This window comes from Diprion similis, chromosome 1 (genome assembly GCF_021155765.1).
Source record: "Diprion similis isolate iyDipSimi1 chromosome 1, iyDipSimi1.1, whole genome shotgun sequence".
NCBI classification, from domain to species: domain Eukaryota; kingdom Metazoa; phylum Arthropoda; class Insecta; order Hymenoptera; family Diprionidae; genus Diprion; species Diprion similis.
In genome coordinates this window covers 9,512,278-9,533,526 of record NC_060105.1, presented here as the reverse complement: position 1 = coordinate 9,533,526, position 21,249 = coordinate 9,512,278, and the positions used below count along the sequence as shown (strand labels likewise).

Below are 21,249 nucleotides of genomic sequence, written 5' to 3'. Positions count from 1 at the left end.
TACTATATAAAAATTCTCCCGAAACGTCTTGAAAATCAGAATTTCAGTCTTGAAATTGAGAATTTCGCATCGCATGAAGTCGTAGGTATATCTATTTCATTCGTACCCGGTGTTTCAACCCTACACACTCTTTTCTTGCAAAGAATCAAAGAGAGACAAAAAAAAGTCGAGGAAAAAGAAAGCATCAGAGAGTGAAGTATAAGCATCGGGAGGACTGCGAAAGCTTGAAATACATCCCCCCACCTCCTCAACCCTTTCGCTGCACACGTGCGAACGAATGGTTGAATATGACAAAGAGAGCTCATAACGTCATATTGAAATCGTATTCTAGTCTTTTTCCCCGTCGAAATCTTCCTTGCATTTCGCACACGTAGAGATGCAGGCATTTGTGGATGCAACATGCATGCATTCGTGCTGTATCCACGTGTGTAAGGGTTTGTAAGTATATATGTCTGGGTTTTTGGGAGTCGTAGTGCTGCGCTATGTGCTGCGGTAACATGAAATAATCATCTGGTCGGTAATATTTAAAACGGTCAAGTCCCTCGCGTAGTATCAATCAGAATAACCCTCGCTTAAGGAGGAGAGCTGCACCAGCAATGCACTCAGCCTTGGAATTTTAAATTATTTACAGAGCTCAGCCCCGATCTCGCCAACGCAACACGCTGCTGCTGCTCTCCTGAATCGTCAGAGTTCAACGATTACACCTCACACCCTTATAACTTACCTAAGACGTCAGGTGTATTCGCGAAAAACATACAAAATATAAATAAATGATAAGAGAGTATCAGACAGTTTTTAAAGGAAATATTTTTTTCTAATTTTTTCCTCTTACGTATTGCTTGGAATAATGATTTTTTCACGGAGGGTTAAGGGTAGGATCAATTGTTGAACGAAAATTGTGCTAAAAAACTAATCTGTAACCCGATTTGTCTGTTTTGATACTTTTTTTTTTCTTTTTCATAAAGAATTTCTCCATTTGATTTTCGGTCCAATAATGATTTTTTTTTTTATTGGTTTGAAGGTGCGGTCAATTGTTGGTGGTGTGAAGTAAATATTGCGTAAGAAACATAATCCGTGATAGATTTTGTTCAATTTGTATTTTCTTATCAATTCATTCGATGGACTTTGATTAAAAAATAGTCTGTAAAATAAATTGAAATCACAAAATGCCGTGGATAGATTTAAATAACCGGTTAGGCAGTTCGTTTGTGGAGAAAAAATTTAATCGGTTTCCTCAAACTAGGAGAAATTGTTTAAACTATTCCAGCGATTAAAACACCCCTCATCAATTTAAAAACTTTATATTCTATAGATATTATTAACGAACTTGTCAGTTTTTCGTAGTAGAAATTCAAATTGACGGTGAGTGTCTGAAAAAAATACTGACAAATTGACAATAAACTTGAAAAGAAATTGTTAACCAAGTAAGAACGTCGACATTTACTATATAATTGTCGACACCTATTTACAACACTGTTCGTAAGCTCGAATAAAATTGACGCTAAATTATAAATTAATTTAAAAAATTAAAATTCACTTGTCAACGATTGAAATAACGCGCGCGTCTCCGCGAGTTGGCATTATAAAATATGAAAAGACCTTTTAGATACAGTTGGAAAATGTAAAAATAAACACAATTATGCCAGGGAACGAGAGACGCGATAGCGAATAAATTCAAATTTATTAAATAATGTACTCATCGTCAATGCCACTGTGGATTTAACGGGCATCCAGAAGTCTGACGGTATTCAGTTACACCCGACTTTTAACCGTCAGTCTTCACTCCCAATCGAATCTCGCGAACGATTTTATGATCCAATATTAATCTTCCTTCCTTTTCCGGCAAAGCCAGCATGCTCGACGACGGGTTACATCGCTCGTCTTTACGTCCGTTGAATCGGTTCCGCAGCTTTTCGTCAATGGAAAAAAGCTCCCATTTCTGATATAATAAACCGTCAACCCGTTTCCTTCGACGTCTTTCCCCCAAGCACCACGTCTGGCTCGCCGAGAATGAATGGCACGAATATTTTCGGACTTCCACCATTTCTCTCTGCTAAGATATTCCCCTTTTATGTCCATATTGCTCGTCTGCTGGTTATCGCTAATCGACTAACTAAGCTGCCTGTCCTTTCATCTTCTCTCGCAAAATTTTTCAAATTTTGCGACTAATTTTCACGTTCTTACAAGTTAAGAAATACTGTAAATTACGACCCTTCCATTCCAGAGTTTCTAATAATGAATTGGGGGATGAATTTACTATTGCGATTTCGTACAATCCATGCCGCTTCTTTATTTTTGCGTCAAACCAAAATGTATTCAAGTTAAGCCCCTTTTGGCGTTTGAGATACGTGCACCTCGATATTCGAAAACATGTACATCAGCTTGGAAATTGACCAGAAAACCCCCTCAAGGTATACCTCGATCGATTACAAAATATGCTAAAAAAAAAAGACCGAATTTTCGAACCACAATAAAAAACTGAACATTCTTTAAGCGTTCCTTTTGTTGTTTCTAGAAAACACAGCAATCTTTAGAAAAAATAAAAATAAAAATAATGGCCTCTGCGCAGGAGTTTAATGACTCAAAAACGATCAATCACAATTAGCTTTCACCACGTACAGTTTTACAAGCTGGATTTATTATACATGGGTACACGGATACGCAAAAGCTTGCTCATCCCATTAGCAGGGGCGCTGGCCGCCATACATAATAATGGGAAAAACGAAGCAGCAAGGGAGCGTATTCTTCGTTTAGAGTTTTGGACAATTTAGATACCGGTTACAATACGTGCGTATGTATACATACATATACGTAGACGAAGAAGAAACGTTCGGGGTTCTTCCTTTGTATTTTCAGCAAAAGTTTCCAGCCTTCGCGGCGCCGAGACGCCGAAGCTTTGGTCCCGGCTTCGCAATCCAGCTGCAGCCGTACTTTTCGTTCATTTTCTCGTACAGATCATTTCAGCCCAGCGTAGAGTCGTAAAGGGTTTACGATATATCATTAAAAGATATTTTTTTCTTCTCTTTGTTTTCTTTCTGAACAGCAAATAAAACCTGCATACGCGTAGATATTATAAATGTCAGATATAGAAAAAAAGAAATTCCCGTTTTTAAAGCGACTGGTGAGGATCGTAAAATATGATGAAAAAAATAGAGGAAAAAATAAACAAATAAAATGGCGTAATATCACCGTAGCTGTTAAAATTTGTCCTCGTTTGAAAAATAATCCTCTCCAATCAAACCTACGACGCCACCTTTCCATTCACTGTCCTTTTCCTTCTAGGTTATTTGAAATTCTTAAGAAAAACGAAGGAAAATTTCGACTTTTTTTTTTAGGAGAAGACAATCACGATTCAAAACCAAGAATTCACTCTATGATGTAGAAGAATACGAATTGTTCGCAAGTTTTCTAACCACTTTCGCAACTCGTGTCTGATTCGCGAATTCGCATGATGCAAATTACGGCAATATGTCGCACTCTGAGCTCCAGCTGCAGAAACCCAGGATGCAGATGGAATTTCCAGCGGCCCGGCGGGTGATAATAATTATCAGATTATGGTCCCGAGGAGGAGAGCGCAGCCGAGGCTATTCGGTGCATTTCGCGTTGTAACGAGAGGCGGAGAAATACACGAGCTGGTTACTCGACGTGATACTTGACTTAACCAACCGTAAACATCTAATGGACCAACAGCGTTGCGGAACTGCCGCTGCATAGACAAGCTATTTGCACGAGCTTAACGCCATACGAGATGCGGTGCGCCATATGGGGTTCTCCCCGTGAAACTGAACAACATTTTGGGCTCAAATTTTTCATTTTTTTCTTCTCCAATCCGAACATCAAAACGAGCATGAGTGAAAATTTCGTTCTTTGACTTTTCAAATGGACATGATTTGGAAACTATAAAGATGTTGACGAAATTCGAATCGCTTTCTCTTCCTCTTGAAACAATGTGTAAAAAAATTTTTCTCCTTAAAATGAACAACTTATTTGAATTTGAAATAAAAAAATTTATTTGTTCGACTTTATGATGACGTTTCATTTTTGTGCAAAATATGTCCTGAAAGAGATTGATCTTTTCATGAATTTTACAATCGTTATTAAATCAAAGTATAATAGAAATTACGTTAAATTTCAATAGTCAAGATTTGAATTTGAGTAAAAATTAATGAAAAAACCGATACAGTTCAGGGTATTTCATCCAAAAAATAAAACGTAGGATTTTTGTTTAAAATTTGAATAAGACATAGCGGACATATAATTCCTTGATTTTTTTTTTCTATGAATCTATGGATCAGGGCGAAAAAAACGTGATTGAATTTTGTCAAAAAGTTTTTTGTACGTCTATTTGAATATTTGAAACAAAAAATTTTTTTAAATTCGTAACCGAGGTATAAATTGATAGAAAAATTCGAAAAAATTTACGAATATTCCTTTCGAAGGGACATGAAATTTATTCATGTGAATATTTCTGTTGTCGAAGGTATTAAAGTATAATATAGACACGCAAGGCAACAAGGTATACGCATTGAGTAATAAAGTCAGAGAGACCCTGGCACTAAACGAGTCGTCGTCCTCGTAGTCGATAACACCTGTTATCGAAACGGTCGCTCTCGATACTAAAATATTTTTGCGTAAATTATTCGCGACCCTTTTGAGACTGCTACGACGTGCTGAAGTGTTCGTATACCTATATCGGTGTAAATATTTATCGCTCTGATAATGTTGCACCGATTTATCTGGATGTTGCGGAAACTGAATGTGGAATATTAGCCCCGCGATGTTTTAAAGTTTGAGAAATGGTCGTTTATGCACGTTGATTGGAAAGGAAGAAATTTCCGACGGTAGTTCAGATTTTCGCAGCTGGGCGGAGAAATTCTTCGAAAAAATTGCGTTACAGATTGCGTGTAATAAGCGAAACCATTACAAGTTTTTTTCACGCAATTTACATACTGATGCGGGTTAACGGTGTGCAAAGTGAAAAACCGGAGTTTCGTATGTTTGCTAAAAGCAATTTTTCTTTCACCGTGTAGCGAATTTCACTCTTTGGAAAAATGTGAAAACTATTTTACCTCTGAAATTTTTCACCCATTTTAAACTTTGGATAAATCAATTATGAGGAATAAATTTGCAATTAAAATGCTAATAACATTTCGTTTACATAATTTCCTTCTTTCCGTTACGCAACGTTCATCTCTTTTCTCTATAATATATTGACAATGCAGGTATGATATTATTGAAAAATCTTTTATCCCCGCCCGAAATAATGCACGTCGGAATAAAAAATCTTCTCCATTAATATGTGTAAATATTAAAATCTTGATAATGCTGTACACATGGTACAGAGGTGGGAATATTAATTCACCCCCACATGTCACTGTCAATATACATTCACCCTCGACGTTACACGTAGCAGGTGCCTACGTGCGGTTAGAAAAATGCTCCGGATTTCTTCTGACGAATGGTCGCAGTTCATACTTGGACAGGGTTATCTGACGGATGAGATTCTTCTAGTTTATATCGTATGTTCAGGTTGAACTACACAGCAAATCACTGCTCAGTGAGAGTGAACTCGATGATTTAGAAAAAAATTGGGTTGATGTTAAATTTTTCCAGATACTGTATTTTGTAGATGAAAATTTCTCTGTTTGAATTACTGTAGGAAAGATTCGTTTTCGGTTTTTCTCAGGGTCCATTAGATTTGGAAATAAAAATTTTGTTCGACACTTTCATGTGTGTGATTAAAATAATATTCTACAGTATGGATTTCTGATTGAAAGTTGTTTTGGAATGTCAAAAACTCTGATAAAGATTCGTTCGGTTTCAATCTACGATAGAAATGCAATTACTAATTCAGGCTTGTTATTTGTCGATAAAACTCGATATCAGTAAAATCTGGAAAAAATGTTATATTCAACGGTATCAACGCGACGAATAAAAATCTCTCTCAGGTCGATAATCCAAAATACTTTTCTTCGTCAGAAAACGAGTTATGAAAGATTGAAATCGATCGAATTTACCACGTTTTTCACAATCCAATAAAATCGTTTATACAAAAAAAATCTTCAATCCTCAACTTAAACTCGTCGTAGTTACGCCCTTTTGGAACTTTGAACATCAACTTTCATCAGTACCATTCAAAACTTAGTTGTTTCATCAAAGTTTGACGTCTTAACTTCAATTTCACCAGAAAAAAAATTCGAAATTCGGCGTTTTCCGAACTTTTCAAATTCGGAATTTCAACTCCACGCCGACTCGGTGACCTGTATAAAGCTAGTGTGTTAGCGAGACTCAAAACTCATCTCGGGAAAGAATGTGGGTCCACAATGATAGCCGGGAACGAGGCTGAGGTTGCGGGACGTCGGATACGTACTGCAGTGGAATTGCACTCTCGGTGATCCCGAGGACGTAGGAAGTGCAACATACGTAGACCTGCACGTGCCCCAAGGGAACAAATCCAAGGGGTGGATAGCGGTACGTACGTAAACGTGTCTCGTGCCCGGCTCAATCTAACTCGACCTAATCTAAACCGAGGTAACTCATTGTCGAGCCAGTCTGACCCGCGACCACCGAATGCACCAATCTAGGCCAGTGTGTAGGGGATACATGCTCAGAATCAGATTATTTTTGGATGCTCAGCGTTGTCAGTATTTAAGGTCTATTATGTCGTCGCGACGGGAATTCTAGTCCTCATGAGGGTCACAATAGTCGCCAATGTATCTGATCCTGGCTACCTCGTCTTTCTGACGATAAAAAATGGAGGGTGCCTTTTTTCGTCCTTGAAAACGGATGAATAGATTGATACCCTTTACTCAGTCAGGGTTGAAAATCACCATTTTTTTTACCACGACATTTATTTTATCGTATCGTTGCTGACAAAGACGGACTCCGTCAAATTGTTCTCCCATTCTTTTATTTGAGAAAAGGAAAAAAGACAAGTTATGGGTGCGAATATTTTTGTATTAGAGAATCGATGAGGTTTTTAAATCTAGAAAGAAATTCAGGTGTGCCAAGTCCGTGAAAAAATTATTTACTTCTGTTTTATTGAATTTGTTCGCTTTAATTATTTGACTGAATTCAAAATGTGATTAATTTTTACGTTAATTGAAAAACTTGTCTCAATTTTGAACATTATTTTCTATTCACCTTCTTTTTCCCAGTAAAATCTTCTTTTGACTATAAGTTCGCAATGAAATAAATAAATAACTTTCCTAGCTATACTATTCGGTATCTGTGACAACAAGCGTATATTTAAGCTTCGCAAATGTCAGAGAGAGAGAGAGAGAAAGAGAGAGAGAGAGAGAGAGAATAGGCCATGCGAAATCCAACTGCACAGGTGGAATGTCCGTAATGTGGTTGGACGAAGCAAGCGAATGTTTGAGAGTTGTGAATTGGGTCGTCAGGGTGGAGGTTGCACTGATTAACATTAATGAAGTCTAAATTTAAATTAGCTCTATTAATAATTAACCCTCGAACAACTGTAGGTACTCGGCTAATTAGCACCCGCAGCGGTGCCCCTACGCATGGTCTACAGGTACGTACATCGCACATAGACTGCGCTATAACGCAAAGAGAAATGATTTAGACCAAGCTGGGATGTTTTGGCAGGCGGGTTGGAATTAACGCGAGGCTCAAAACTCCATCCTGGAATCGTCGCGACGCAGATACAAGCCGCTGACGCGAGGGAACGCGACTTCCGGGACGCCAATTCCCGCCCTCCATCCCCTTCGTTATGTGCTCCCATCCCCCGGGGGAAGACGGCATAAATAACAAAGCCATCTTCACATCGCGGCGCAGCTCGCCGAGCTCCAGAGATACCAGCTACACGCTGGATCCTTCGTCCTGTACATCATTCGTCCTTCTTACCAGCCATTAGCAAGAAGAGTTTTTGTCGCACGGCGACTGCAATTTCTCGATATTCGTGTAACACGAATAAATGAGCAGTTTTTTGTCGCAACCAACGATTCGACACCTCGCATTTTCTTTTGGTTTATTTTCCCTCACCGGAAAACCTCGCTGCACAAATTACACCCTTCCGGCAAAACGGCGCGCGGTTATCGGTGCTATAAAACCCAGATTTCACCACTTTTCCTGCGATCTAGGCACACCTGCGCCAGTGGAAAATGGTTTTATCAACGGCGCCGCGAACGTGGTAGCGAGGTTTTCGTAAATAGTCATTACTTGTCGCTGTTTCATTCAAATTCCATCACAGACAGACGTCTTGCAGGGAATCGGAAATGAGCTGCTTAGCTGCTCTGCGGTATTGAGAAAAAAAGTATTGACTCATAAATGATTTTCAGAGAACTTCTGCCTTTTTATACCAAGTAAAAAAAAAAAAAAAAAAAAAAAAAACTGCAACCCAAGTCCAATTCACAATGTAATTAGGTAATAGTGATCTCAAAAATATAATTCCACGAACATCGCAGATGATGTTAATGAAAAATTTAGCAAAACTCTGTGAAAACGACTTTCATCGTGATCTGCAAGTGCAATATCAATTCATTGGCATTCATCTTCGGTAAAGTATCGTAAGGAGAAGGAAAGCCGAGACAGGACAGGACAATTAGAGACAAGGTAGAAACAGGGAGTAGCTGAAATTCGGTTGTGGTTTTGCGGGCAGCGGGTAAGACGAGGATGAGTGGATGGATGTTCCTTGAAAAGGAGAAGGATGCGATTCCTGAGTCACGTAACTGAAGCCCGTTCTAGCCAAGTTGTCGTTTCAAACATTGCATGCACGTACCAGCCGAGCAAAGGGTGAACACAAACAGAAGCGTTGAATTCCATGAACGAATATCGCCGTCGCATCTCAGCAGTCAAAGGTCACTTCCGGTTCAGAGATTTCAAAAGTTTACCGCAGCTTCTTGCACCCGAGGCTGTAGGCCAAATTTGCATTCGCCATTGTGCACTTTTCGCGTTTTCAAAAAAGACGAGCTCGTTTCCTCCAAAATTGATTTCCTCATTGTTACGAATATCAATAATTTCCTATAGATTATTTGCGGGGAAATTTTCTCGCGTGACTTCGATTTTTTCTACTTTTTATTCTCCCTCTCGTGAGCCAGCCCGGCGACTGCCGCTCTAAAGTTTTCACAACCCACTTTGTACATGAAGAAAACATTGCTAACCTGTATAAATTTTGCATAAAACTACGACCACGTGCAGACGTTCTTTAAAAATGAATTGTCAACGTTGTATGAATTATTAATCGCTCTACCTCACGACATTGTTTCAAACCTTTCGTTGGTACGCCTTGACATTCTTACATTTATTCTTTTGCCCCGCGGCGTAGTCTGTGTTTAGCACGTCAGATCTGTCGTTAAAAAAATTTTCTAATACAGCGTTTCTCGAGTCTTCCCATCGTTTTTGTCCTTTTTTTACTTGCAGCTTAATTAAATGAGGCACAAAAAAAAAAAAAAAAAACACTCACGAGCGGATAGTTTCTCGAAAAGGGCAACAGCAGCTTATTAAAAGTACTTTCATAATCCGTTGTTTCTTCCATCTATTCCCAAAAACTTCACACTGTCATCAAACAATAAGGATTTTCGAGCTTTATGAAATTCCCCAGAAAGCGTGATCCGGAAATTCCAAGCAATGCTTCCGAGGCGTTTCCTCGATCGAAGAAAGATCGTAAAGGAGGAGGTTTGCGGAGTTTCGTGTGAAGCCCGTATTAAACGAGGTGCAATTTTGTTCACTACGTGCCTGCATAACAATATCCAACGTTGTTTTGCTCCAAGTTTTCCACTCTTTGCACCCTCGAAGTAGATACCTCGCCGATAAAGTTCAACCATGGGAAAGGATCGATATAACATTGAGGATGAACATACTATATATGTATATACATGTATAAACGTATCAGAGGCATGCCATAATTTTCAATGTGAAAATTGCGCGAAAGGTAGTTCCACGGTGTACTTTCGAAGAATCGATATCACAGGTATACATATGGTAGAAGTATTATCGATGTTAAAAATGAAAGTGTCGTAAGCGCTGCAGTTTAAACTGCATACATATATTAATAATAATACTATACGAGAATTTTTATTTAACAACATTTGTTCCAGTTCCCGAATCTCATTGAAGAACTTCAACATTCGTTACTCATTTAATTTCAGGATTATAGAATCACAAATGGGTTTCAGGAATTTCACGAGAGTTTTAAAGATGACTTCTTTCGATTGTCGGAAGATTTCAGAGCAATTTGAAACATCTGATGACATTGCACAGGATTAACATTACCTTACAGGGTGGTAGACTCGTCTCCGAGACAAAATACCGAATCAGGGTGTCTATAAAAAAATAAATCCCTAGCCATTTCGTCCGGCAATTAACACGAGACTGCGTTGAACGTAGCGCCGAATCGTATAAACGACTAGAGAAATGGTGAGACGTTTGGATTGTCACATCAATCATTTCTATCGCTTCTGTGTCTCGTGTCACCGAGAATAAGAATCCTTTTTTCTCTCTCCCCAAGTATAAGCGCTCCTTTAGACCGCACGTCACCAAGTGAAAAAATTTCTCATTTTCACCAATTCGAATCTACATACATGCATACATGCACAGACACACACACACACACGCAGATGCGAAGGTTGGCGTCATAGATTACATATATAGTGAGCGTGCGGGTAGTTTTAAAAGCTTTTGGTACCTACGAACGTGTAATATACTCTCGGGAGAAAAAACGAGGATAAAAAATGAGCGAATAAGCAAGAAACAAAATAGAGAGGGAGGATGAAAAAGTCGGAAATATATGGGGCGTGGAAAACATGTCAGTGAATGTGTACTCGCGTTGTACTTACTCGTTGCACTGACAGCCGGTCCAATGACCGAGTACTTTGGAGTCCCAGTGACAGCCCCAAGGGCGACCTTGTCCACCTCTGTAACACATTATTGTAATTACCAACGGAAAATACAGGGCCATTATAATTACTGCCGGGAATTGTCTCGCAGGCACAAACCTGGCTAATCTGCCTTAATGTAAGGGTCTCACGTCCTCTCACCCCTCTCTTGTCTCTTTTGATTTATTTCTACCTCCCGTTTCAAAGTATTTTTCATCGGAAAACCTTTTTTTCCTTTCTCCCTCACCCCCTTCACGTTCCTATTCCCTTTGTTATTTCTGTTATCCTTTTTTTACGTTTTCCCACTCCTTTGCATGCGGAATATATCGCACCACCTGAGTTAGAAGATCTTTTTGTTACTATTCTAGGTTTTTTTAACAAACTATCCATACTTTTTTTTTCCTATGAATTGAAAATCGGACGAATTTTCTGTGTCTCATTTTCAGAGTCAAATCGCTTTTCAATATAATAAGCACGAAAGATTTTCCCCCTATTTAAGCCACGGTAGTGTAACGGATTTCTCCGTTTCATCGTCAGACTACTTTAAGTAGCTAAACGGCTATTCGTGAGTATTTTTTACTAAAATAATTTTCACTCAAAGCCAAGTAGAATAAAAGTAATTAAATTCTGAATATAGAAGACCAAGAAAAATTTATTAGCCGTCGAGGAATTATTTTCGGATCACTAGTTACTTTTGACTTCTTTATAATTGGGTTTCAGTCTTGATAATGTTATGATAGTGAAAAAATTTTCGAATCCCTTGGTTGTGTCACAATTGGTGCAGATGATAATGAAAAAGAAAATTCTTCTTTCCAAGGATAAGTGAAAGTATCGAGAGAAAATACAACGGTTGATACAAGAGTCGAGGTTTGTGATCGACGCTGCTTTTCCCTAGATTATCGTATACCGACGGAAAACTCAACGGAAAATTCCCGGTAGATTTCAAGCTTGGCAGGTATCTGCAAAGCTGCGTTACCATTCGGGTTTCATCGTCCTTGCGCTACTCCTAATCGAGCTTTCAACCCGGAGCTTCACTTTACTGTCACAACGTCGCTACCAGACCTCAAACTCATTCCCGATACGAAAGCTGACAATATAAGAATTATTTTAGAAAAATCAGTTAAAGCACTATTTTGATATCTAGAAGTAATTGTTTTTCTCATTTCGAAATTTGTTGGATCTAAAGATTCATAGAATTTGATTTCAAGTTACTCGAAAATAAAACCAGCATCAACCAAAGTTTTTTTTACCTTCTCAAAATTACTTTCCAATCAATGACTTGACAATGGCGATCTGGACTTGTGACTGTCGTTAAACATCACTGATAATATCATTTGGTGATCTGGTTTCATTTGCCCAGAATGCCCAGTTTAAGACAAAAAATTTATAATTACAAATAAAAGAGTTCTGGTCTTTGCACGACTGGTAACTTCGTAGTAGTTTGAAGCTTCGCTCAAAATATAGAAAAACCGAAAGAATATGAAATAGTAAAGTACAAATGACTAAATTTTAGGATATGGTAAGAAAACGAAGGACTATGAAATGGGGGTGAAAAATTGTCTGTCTCTGAACGTCCGTTCCGTCAACTTCTAAACAGGCTAGTCCAAAGGGAGAAGGTCTAGACGGCCGTATTCTATTACGTAAAGCAACTCTAATATAAGACTGGGTCGAGAGTAAAAAAAAATCCCCAGAGAGACATCAGTCTCACGAAAGGGTCAGTTCCCTTTCAAGACGTGCGTTCTCCCCTGAGTTGTAGATGGTAAACTAATTCGTGCACATCGCTCAGGGTGACTGAGCGAAAAACGAGATAGAAACAAGAAAAAGGAAGAAACAAAAAAAAAAAAAAAAAAAAAAAATTGCCTTACGGGTAGAACCGGAACTCGACAGACGCTCGATTTCTAACGTGTTTGAAATCGCACTTGATTAAAATTTCCACGAGTGCTTGGTCGAATATTTTTAATCTGGAAGTTGAACTGTTCGAGGCCAGATGTCTTGGATGATAAAAAAAGAAAAACTGATCCAGTTTTCAACCCCCCCGCGCAGAACGAAAAGGAATATAAATTTACCGCGTCGAAAAAGACTTCGGTTTGCAGTTAATCCCCAGGCGGCTTTTTTTTCCTTTGACAGAAAAAAATCCACCCAAAAATGTATGAGGTAGGTGTATAATATTTCCTCCGCAAGGCGTGTCGAGTTTGTTATTAGATTTCCTCGATTTATTCGTAGAGCTTCACTTCTGGAGGGAAATGCCGAACGTATATTCATCGCACCTCAAAAATGAAACCTATCGTAAAAAAAATGTCTGAATTTGAATGAAGTATTTCACTCACCAAGGGAAGGCGGCGAGTCGTCTAAGGGTTGGAACTGGAACATTGCCTTGAAGCCTTGACCAGGCCAATCTGAATTCGCGACAAATTCGACGTAGAGATCAGCGCCGGTGCTAAGGACCTCAATTTCGGCACCATGGTTGCAGAGCACCGCTATCGATGGGGCGCTCGTACTTCTTCCGTCGTGGACTCTTATCAAGTCTGCTCTGTTGAGGCAGCTGAAAAATACGGGAATTCGAGAGGTTAGAACTGAAAACCTTCGAATCGTTTCGATATTGGTGAAAATGAATTTCATAAAACAGGTTTCATTTTCCCTGGCGATTTTTTCGGAGAATAAATATGAAGTTGTAACGGATCAAGGAGGACTTTAAACAGCTGATAGATGATCTATACGTATATCTGGATCACGTGCCATCCAGAACATTCAGAACATTTTTTTTTTAAAGAAAATGAAAACGGTTAAAGTAATTCGAGTTCGAGGGATTTATTATTTATAGTTTCAAAAACATTTTCAAAAATTTCTATTGAAGTTAATGAATAAATGGTGGCATAATGCATACAAGTAGCAAACGGTATGCGCCATGCCACCATTTTGTTATTAGTTTCGATGAAAAAAATTATAAAATGTTCTTAAAACTTTAAATAATAAAGCCCCAAAACTAAAATTGCTTCAAGTGTTTTTATTATCTTAAGGAAAAAAAATTCTTGAAAACAGTCTTGTCTTGTACCGTTCAAGCTGCTCCCGCCCTTAAAAAATCATTACATGAAAAGTATACGTGCGTACATACTTTTTCTTACTATATTTTGATTCGGAAGCATCAAATCTATGATAATTATACATAATAATAAGAAAAAGAGGAAAAAAGATTTTTTTTTGTTATCAGTTCTATCAGACATCCTCTATAAACTTGGCGTTTTTTTTTTTCTAAACACGAATTCTGTTTGTATCATCGTACAATTGAACAAGAGAATCCATTGATCCTCGTATCACCTGCAATTCAATCTAACAAACGTCACATTGTTTGAGCCGTGAAATTCATGCCGTCATCTTCGCAGCGAGTTCTCAAAGAACTTGTTATCTTAATATGAGTTGACGAGTCATTTATATCCTAAAATTTAATGAAATCACTGTGTTGCTTGAACGACAATTAAAATTATAAATTAATCAGTTGCCATGAATCACGTCTGAGGCTGTAAGCCACCTTTTTGTTGTATACTTATGTTAGATTGTGATAACGACCATGTTTTTGTAATTTGTTTCCCGTTTTGTTCATTTTGGGTTTATGAAATTTTGGATCTTGAATGTTTTTGTAACCAAATTTATTAAGCGACATCTTTCGCACTCCCGAATGATTCTTTATACGTAATAATATTATAAATTAGGGGAAGGTGGGGCAAAGTGGGCCCCTTAAGAAAATAATGTCTAAAATCAGAATAAAATGTTTAGTTTTTATGTGAACAATTATGTTAAATTACTATCTAGATTTCTCTAGAAAAAGTAATCGCAAATTCAAGTTCAGAAAATTATTTGACTTTGTCGAGTTGCGAGTAAAGCACAACTTGAAACGTTTCGCGTTGTGAGCTGTGCAGGTACTCGACTAAATGATTTCCGAATAATTCATATTTAATAAAAAGTTCAGGTGTTTAATTTTATTTCTTGTTATTTAAAAAATTTTAAGGAGCCCACTTTGCCTCCAAATTTTTTGAGATATCAAAAATTTCAAGAAACCCACTTTGCCCCACCCTCCTCTGTATAAATTACGCCAGAATTAGAAATCTCATAAATTTTATCCCTTTTCGTTGATTATTCCGCTACTGAGGTATGGTTGTTTTAATAAATTCAATCTCAGTCTATAAATTCTACTTGCCAAACCTTTAATATAAAATATAATATACGGAAAAATTCCAAATAAAACCGCATAATTAAAAACAAGTTTTTACTAAATTATACGTTTTAAGGAAACAAAGATGAAAACAGATCAGGAAAAACCATGTGCAACAGAATCCTGTAAAAATATTCTTTTCTTTTTCTTTATCCACCCTGTAGCGTATCGATTGAAATTTCACTACAGAATATTATACAGTATAATTTATTAACGAAGAAAAAAATCCCCAAAAAATTCATTCAAACAACACACCACGCCTATGTAGAAAAAAAAATTGAAAATTCTCTGCTAAATTAAATTTACAGGTCAAATTTTCTCCACGTGTCAGTTGTAAAGTTTCGAAACGTTTCCTATAAATTCCTTCTGTCGTAACACGTATTACCAACACGCGTTCCCACGGCGTTTCAATTAAACGTTCGAGTTATCTAATTCCATTTTGGCACGCTCAAATGCCGAGCTTACGCGAAGGGTTGCTGTTTATTGTACTTATTACATATAGTGCAATTAAAGGGATTAACCAAATGCACGCGTTTGCTTGGCCGAATATCACCACCTGCCCCATTCCCGTAGAGATAAATAGTTTTCCAATTTCAACGCTGGTGATCTGATGCACATTTTTTCGAAATCGTATTATTGGCTAATTTTTCTGCATTTTTATTTTTTTGGAAAATTAGATCAGCTTTTATTTTGCTAATTTATCTAACAATTTTATCACGTCAAATTTCTGGTGCTTCGAATCACAATAGATTTCCAGCTCTCGGATAGTTCAGAAAATTTCAGAAGTTACTGATTACAGAATGAAATTAATTATTTTCTATTAATCGAGAAGAAATTATAATAAACCTGAGTTACGGATCTATTATTTCTTTTTTTCTTCCATAGAACTTCATGAAAGGTCAAAGCAGAAAGTTTATACTGAAAATTCAGTTTCGAAAACGAAATTTACATTCACCTTTTTTCCATAATAATCTTCCCCCAACACTTTCACTTCAAGTATCGTTAGGTGTGAAACTTTGGCCATTAAAATTGCGTCACCCGCAAATTGACGGTCGGTCTGCTTCTGTACTTTCACAGTTTTTAAGCGAATTTATTCACCTTTGCATCTTGTATACCATACACTTGCAAATTTATCATTGAAACACATATTAGTGGCTCTTTTTGCGTTTTCATTATTTCAAGTTACATCTCGTCAATGTTTAAACACATCCCGTAAGCTCAATACCTGAAAGAAGAACGATGCAAAAAAAAAAAAAAGAAAGAAAAAGAAAAAGAATCCGGGTAAAATATATTTACTATTAAAACTTAACACTCGTTACCCTCTAGATGTATATAAATTATAAATAAAAAGCTACTTGGTAAGACGTTTCGCTCTCGTGCCCGTGATAAGTGGCTGATGTAAAACACACGTCTACCGGATATCACGTAGTCCTGGTAGGATATAAATCCTTACCGTCAAGGGTTGCTCACCATAGCGGGGGTGGGTGGGAAAATCCGAACCGAATACCACCCTGTGAATATGATGGGAAACAAAGCGCATTTCTCACGCTGTTGAATACATCATTTTGGAATAGTAAGTGAAAAATGAGCCGACAATCCGATTAAATGAAAACGTCGTGTTACATACACCAACGATATGTGTTCAATACGTAGGAATAAAAAGAGTTGTGAAGAAAAAAAAAACACTGCAAAGACTTCAATGCATCTGATAATAATTAGGCTGCATTAATTCTGTTCGATTTTAACCCCGTTTCTGTAGAAGGATATAAACCTTCGTTGCCACAAGCAAAATGGTCTCTTTTGTGATCTATTTTTATAAGGCAAGTGCATCCGATGGAAAATTATCACACTCGCTTTCACAGAGCGGTAGAGAAAACAGAAGCGACGGAGAGTATGGCATAATAAGGCAATGTACTGTATAAATAATTACATGCATCCGGTATTTTTTGTCGGTTTGTACATCATTTTCTTCCTCAATAATCGTTAGATATTTTTTACGTGCTGGTAGATTTTAATACTAACTCAGATTCGAGCCCGGATTTGAAATTTTAACTATCCAAAGTTCTGCTATATTAATTTTCACAAAAGATTTAGCAAATTTCTTTTTAAAATCCCTAAATTTTATGGAAAAAAATCTACGCAAACCGAAAGGAAATATTCGTAACTGCCAGATACAAATATTATACTCAATTCACAAATCTTCTTTTTGCACAGAATCCGTAAAAATTTGAAAAATATCAAGTAAAAATCGATTAATGGGTATAAAAATCCATCGGTAACAGTTATAATATATTCTGGAAGCCCAAGGAACAATCGGATCCCCTTAATCGACAAGGAGAAAAGGATCATCGACGGAGTAACGCGACGGTGGCTGTGGGAGGATGAAAGTTTCTTTTTAAACTATCGCGTATGTATAACCCATACAGTCCTCTGCAGGGTAAACGGCAGTGATTAATCGTCGTTAAGTTTGCAAAGGGTGCAAAGTCATTAGTTATATCTACAACAGGCATTCCTGACGTTTTACCTATAAATCACAGATAAGATAAGGTATTGCTGAACAGATTTAAACGACAGGTATATACTTATATTTATATATACTCGTATGTATGTATACATTTGCATGTATTTAATTTATTGGATTAACTTTCAATATCGAAATTTCACATTCTCTCTCTTTCTCTCTCTCTCTATTCTCATTCTCTTTCTTTCTTTTTCTTTCTCTCTGTCATTTGGTATGTTGGAACTGGAAACTACTATTTTCGAGTATTCCTTTACGATGGGAATTTTATTTTCCCGTCACCACCGTCTCGAAAAGATTAGTTTTAGTGGAAGGGTGTAAGCTGATTAATCCGCCACTTCATATCGCCGGTAAAACTGTAATAATACACCTACACCATGCCTCTTAGGTAAAACTCCATGCCATGCCGGCGGGTTATACGAGCTTTCGCAATAACTGTACTAACTAGTTAAGAGTTTCCTCCTCTTCATTATATCATCGGTTCGCTCGAGACGAGTTCTGTCCATTTATAAGAGTGGAGTTTTACGCCTCCGAGAGCCTCTACGAACAGGTTAGTGTATTACGGTCAAGGCACGTAAGAGGATGCTGCTCGTTCTTAGCGGACTTTGCCGATTTGATATCCCCCACATCCCCCATAGCCCATTCCTCCAACTTCCCATTCGCGCCCTGGGAATCCCCCTCGCCCAACCATCGCCGAGGAATCTCCCCCTCGATAATTCCAGGCTAGACTCAACATCGTAAAGTGAGATTTACACGGCTGTTCTCTTATGAATTACTCATTTTGAGTTAGAGAGGTCTCGTTACGAGTGAGCGTCCTGTCGTCATCGAATAGCTTCGTAGCTCGATCGGTGATTACTCGTTTTATTCAGGTTTCAAGTTAAGCCCGTTCAGCTCCTTATCGAGAAACGGGATCACAGACTTCTCTTTACAAGAAGAGACGTGAATTTGACTTCATGAGAATTGCGAAATTCAAATTAGCGAGTCCAAGATGGTGGGCTTATACCCCGTTTTCCGCAGATTTGAAGAACCGATACGTTTTTTACCAGCAACCCTAAAAACCATGCAAAATAGCAGTTCAAGCTTTTCTTCCACTGTCTTAAATCACGGATCTGAAATCAGTGGCAAAAAACGCTACGAATTTAACACTCAGAAAAATTTGGTACGTTCTGAATATCGGTTTAAATTTATACGAAGTTCTGTACTTTCACGTCAAGTAGACACTGTTTCGTATAATCTGTTAACTATTGCTGAGTTTAATCTTCAGAGTTTCCAGATTCCGTCGCATGTGTGGCATCGAAAATTTACGAAGAGGCAGATGCTTGTACATAATAGGTAGCTCTTCTCTTAATTACCTTGGTGAAGGACCAACAGAAGGACGCAAGGACGTGATAGTGCATTTGTGAGATTGCCTGAGGGCTTAGAGACGGATAGGAAGCCCGGAATATCGGACAGGAAACTAAAAGACCGTACTAGAAACGAAGGTTCGTATAACGGTGCCTGCACTGCAGTCATTAAACGGCGAAGGAAAATGCCGGAAGCTCATGGCTGGCGTTGCATAGTCGCGGATGGAATCGCGGCTAATCTTCATTTGAAAGTCGATTCCGGACTCAGTAACTTTTAGTTGATATTCAAATGAACCAGGAATGTAACGCCATCGAAGGTAATGGCAAATCTTTAAACCAACGCGAGTGCCGTCGATGCAGCTGGTGAACGTCTCACGTGTAGAAACCATTGGTGAACGTAGAATGTCTCAAACTGCGAATAACCGATCGAATTTGTTATCCCAAATGGGAAAGGAATTCTGGAATGAAAATTCCTGCTCAAATTATTATGTACACCCTTTGGTTAGATGCTGCGGTTAAAATTATAGGAGTAGAAATTTTCCTCGCAATTTTCATGTTCCTTTGAAGTTTTATCCCTTATCATTTTTTGAATTAACCAACGTACCGTCTCGTACGGCCACTTGAGAGAAGATGTTCGTAGGAATGGGGTGGATGGAAGCTTGATGAAATGAAGCTCATCTAAATTCTTATCCGAAAATAAATTGCCCGATGAATTCGAATTCTCTCAGTTTTTCTGCGAGAAGATCTTTGGGGGAAACGCGTAGTAAGTTCCGTCGGAATACAATGATTGTTATTTCATTCAACAAAGTAAACCGAGTGTTCCTCCTAGGCAAGCAGAGTTATTCCACGTCTCGTTATTTCTGTTCTTTCGCTTATTCTCAAAACAAAAGAGAAATCAATTCTACCAATCCGGAAGTTTTATTATACCGTTAAAAATGTTGATGATATTATGATTGCATAAATCAGTTAGAAAGAAAATAATGAAAAGTATAAAAATGTGATAAAGCATGATTTTTTATTTCAACTCGAGAATATTTTGACTTGGAATTTTCCCAGTTTTGCATGTCGCAAAGGTATATATATAGGTTAAAATGAAAGGGCGTCCGTTTGTTGGGTTCGCTTCTTTCTTATTATTATGATTATTATATCTTTCTTCTTTTTTAGTAGCCAAGGTATATTCTTGCTCTCTGTGAAATAATGAAAGTTATAAAAGAAAGTTAGGAACCGCAAGGAGATGGTAAGTACTTAAACGTCTGCAGAGTTTACAAAGGCTGGATCTCTGCACCTCTTTTCAAGAGAAAACAATGGAAATTTACACCCTGGCTCACACTCTAGCCTTCCTCTTTTCTCGCACCAACTTCCTTCGCGACGACCAACGATCCTCTTCCTTTCTCGTCCTTTTCCTCCTTTCCTCCATTCCCCGTCTACAACCAAGCTCTGCAGTGTTGCAGCTCTTGCTTCTTGTATCTCGAATCAGTTGTTCTAAACTCTCGATCTCTTGGTCACGTATCAGATTCGCGAAAATTTATCGTTCCAACGTTATAGTGTGCATCTGGAAACCATTCTCAAAGTGCACTGTTGTTGCTCTACGGGTAAATTAAGCCCCTAAACGTGAGTTTGGCCGATGAACGTGCCAAGTGCCAATGAAATCTAGACATTAACCACTCCATCGCCATTCTTGAACCCTAACCCATGGTCACAATGGTTACCGTATTTATATCCATGGTGTATAACCGAGGACGATTTCATTGTCAATTGCCAGTGATAAAGGACCAATTAAAACTGCTAAAAAGGCATTAAGAGATATGTAATTTTCATACGAATAGCCTCTGAAACGGCGTACAGCAAAGCGGTTCGTGCAATTTTGCTTTGAAATATCTTTTGCATTTTTGGGACACGATGAACAGAGAGCCAACCCTAGATTATGGAAATCATGTAATAGTGCTTTGGTATACGACAGAAGGTGGGTGGAAACGTTGGTATCTACTTTCGTTTCACGGTATAGCCTAGTTATTAAAACCCAGCTGGCGGTACTGGTTTGTTATATATTAATGTAATCTATTGTCACAGCCACGTTAATCCTGTGCCCTGCGCTCAACACCGCCTAGACACTCCTATTACCCATTAATTTGAGACGTAGTTGTAGAATTGTGTTTGTTTTTGGGCAATGCCAGTTTCCAGTCTAGTAAAATTCATCTTCATTTTCGAACTCATTATACTTTTTGCCCCACGATGGGATCGGTATATTACGCTGATTTGATTCTTCCATTTTAAGGTGGTAAAAAAATGGTCGACTCTAACCACGAAGCGAAACAGATTACTCTTTCGAATTGATCTCACAGTTCGTGT

The 21,249-nt window shown here is 38.0% G+C and overlaps 1 protein-coding gene across 1 annotated transcript in view; it reads right to left on the bottom strand.

Annotated features, from left to right (window-relative positions):
• The window catches only part of LOC124406506 (suppressor of lurcher protein 1), a 334,769-nt gene that overhangs the window by 118,181 nt on the left and 195,339 nt on the right, over positions 1-21,249 (bottom strand). The window contains exons 7-8 of the mRNA XM_046881944.1: positions 13,160-13,374; positions 10,794-10,871 (exon numbers count right to left, since the gene is read on the bottom strand). Of these exons, the coding sequence (XP_046737900.1) occupies positions 10,794-10,871; positions 13,160-13,374 (293 nt within the window). The remainder of the gene's footprint in view (positions 1-10,793; positions 10,872-13,159; positions 13,375-21,249) is intronic.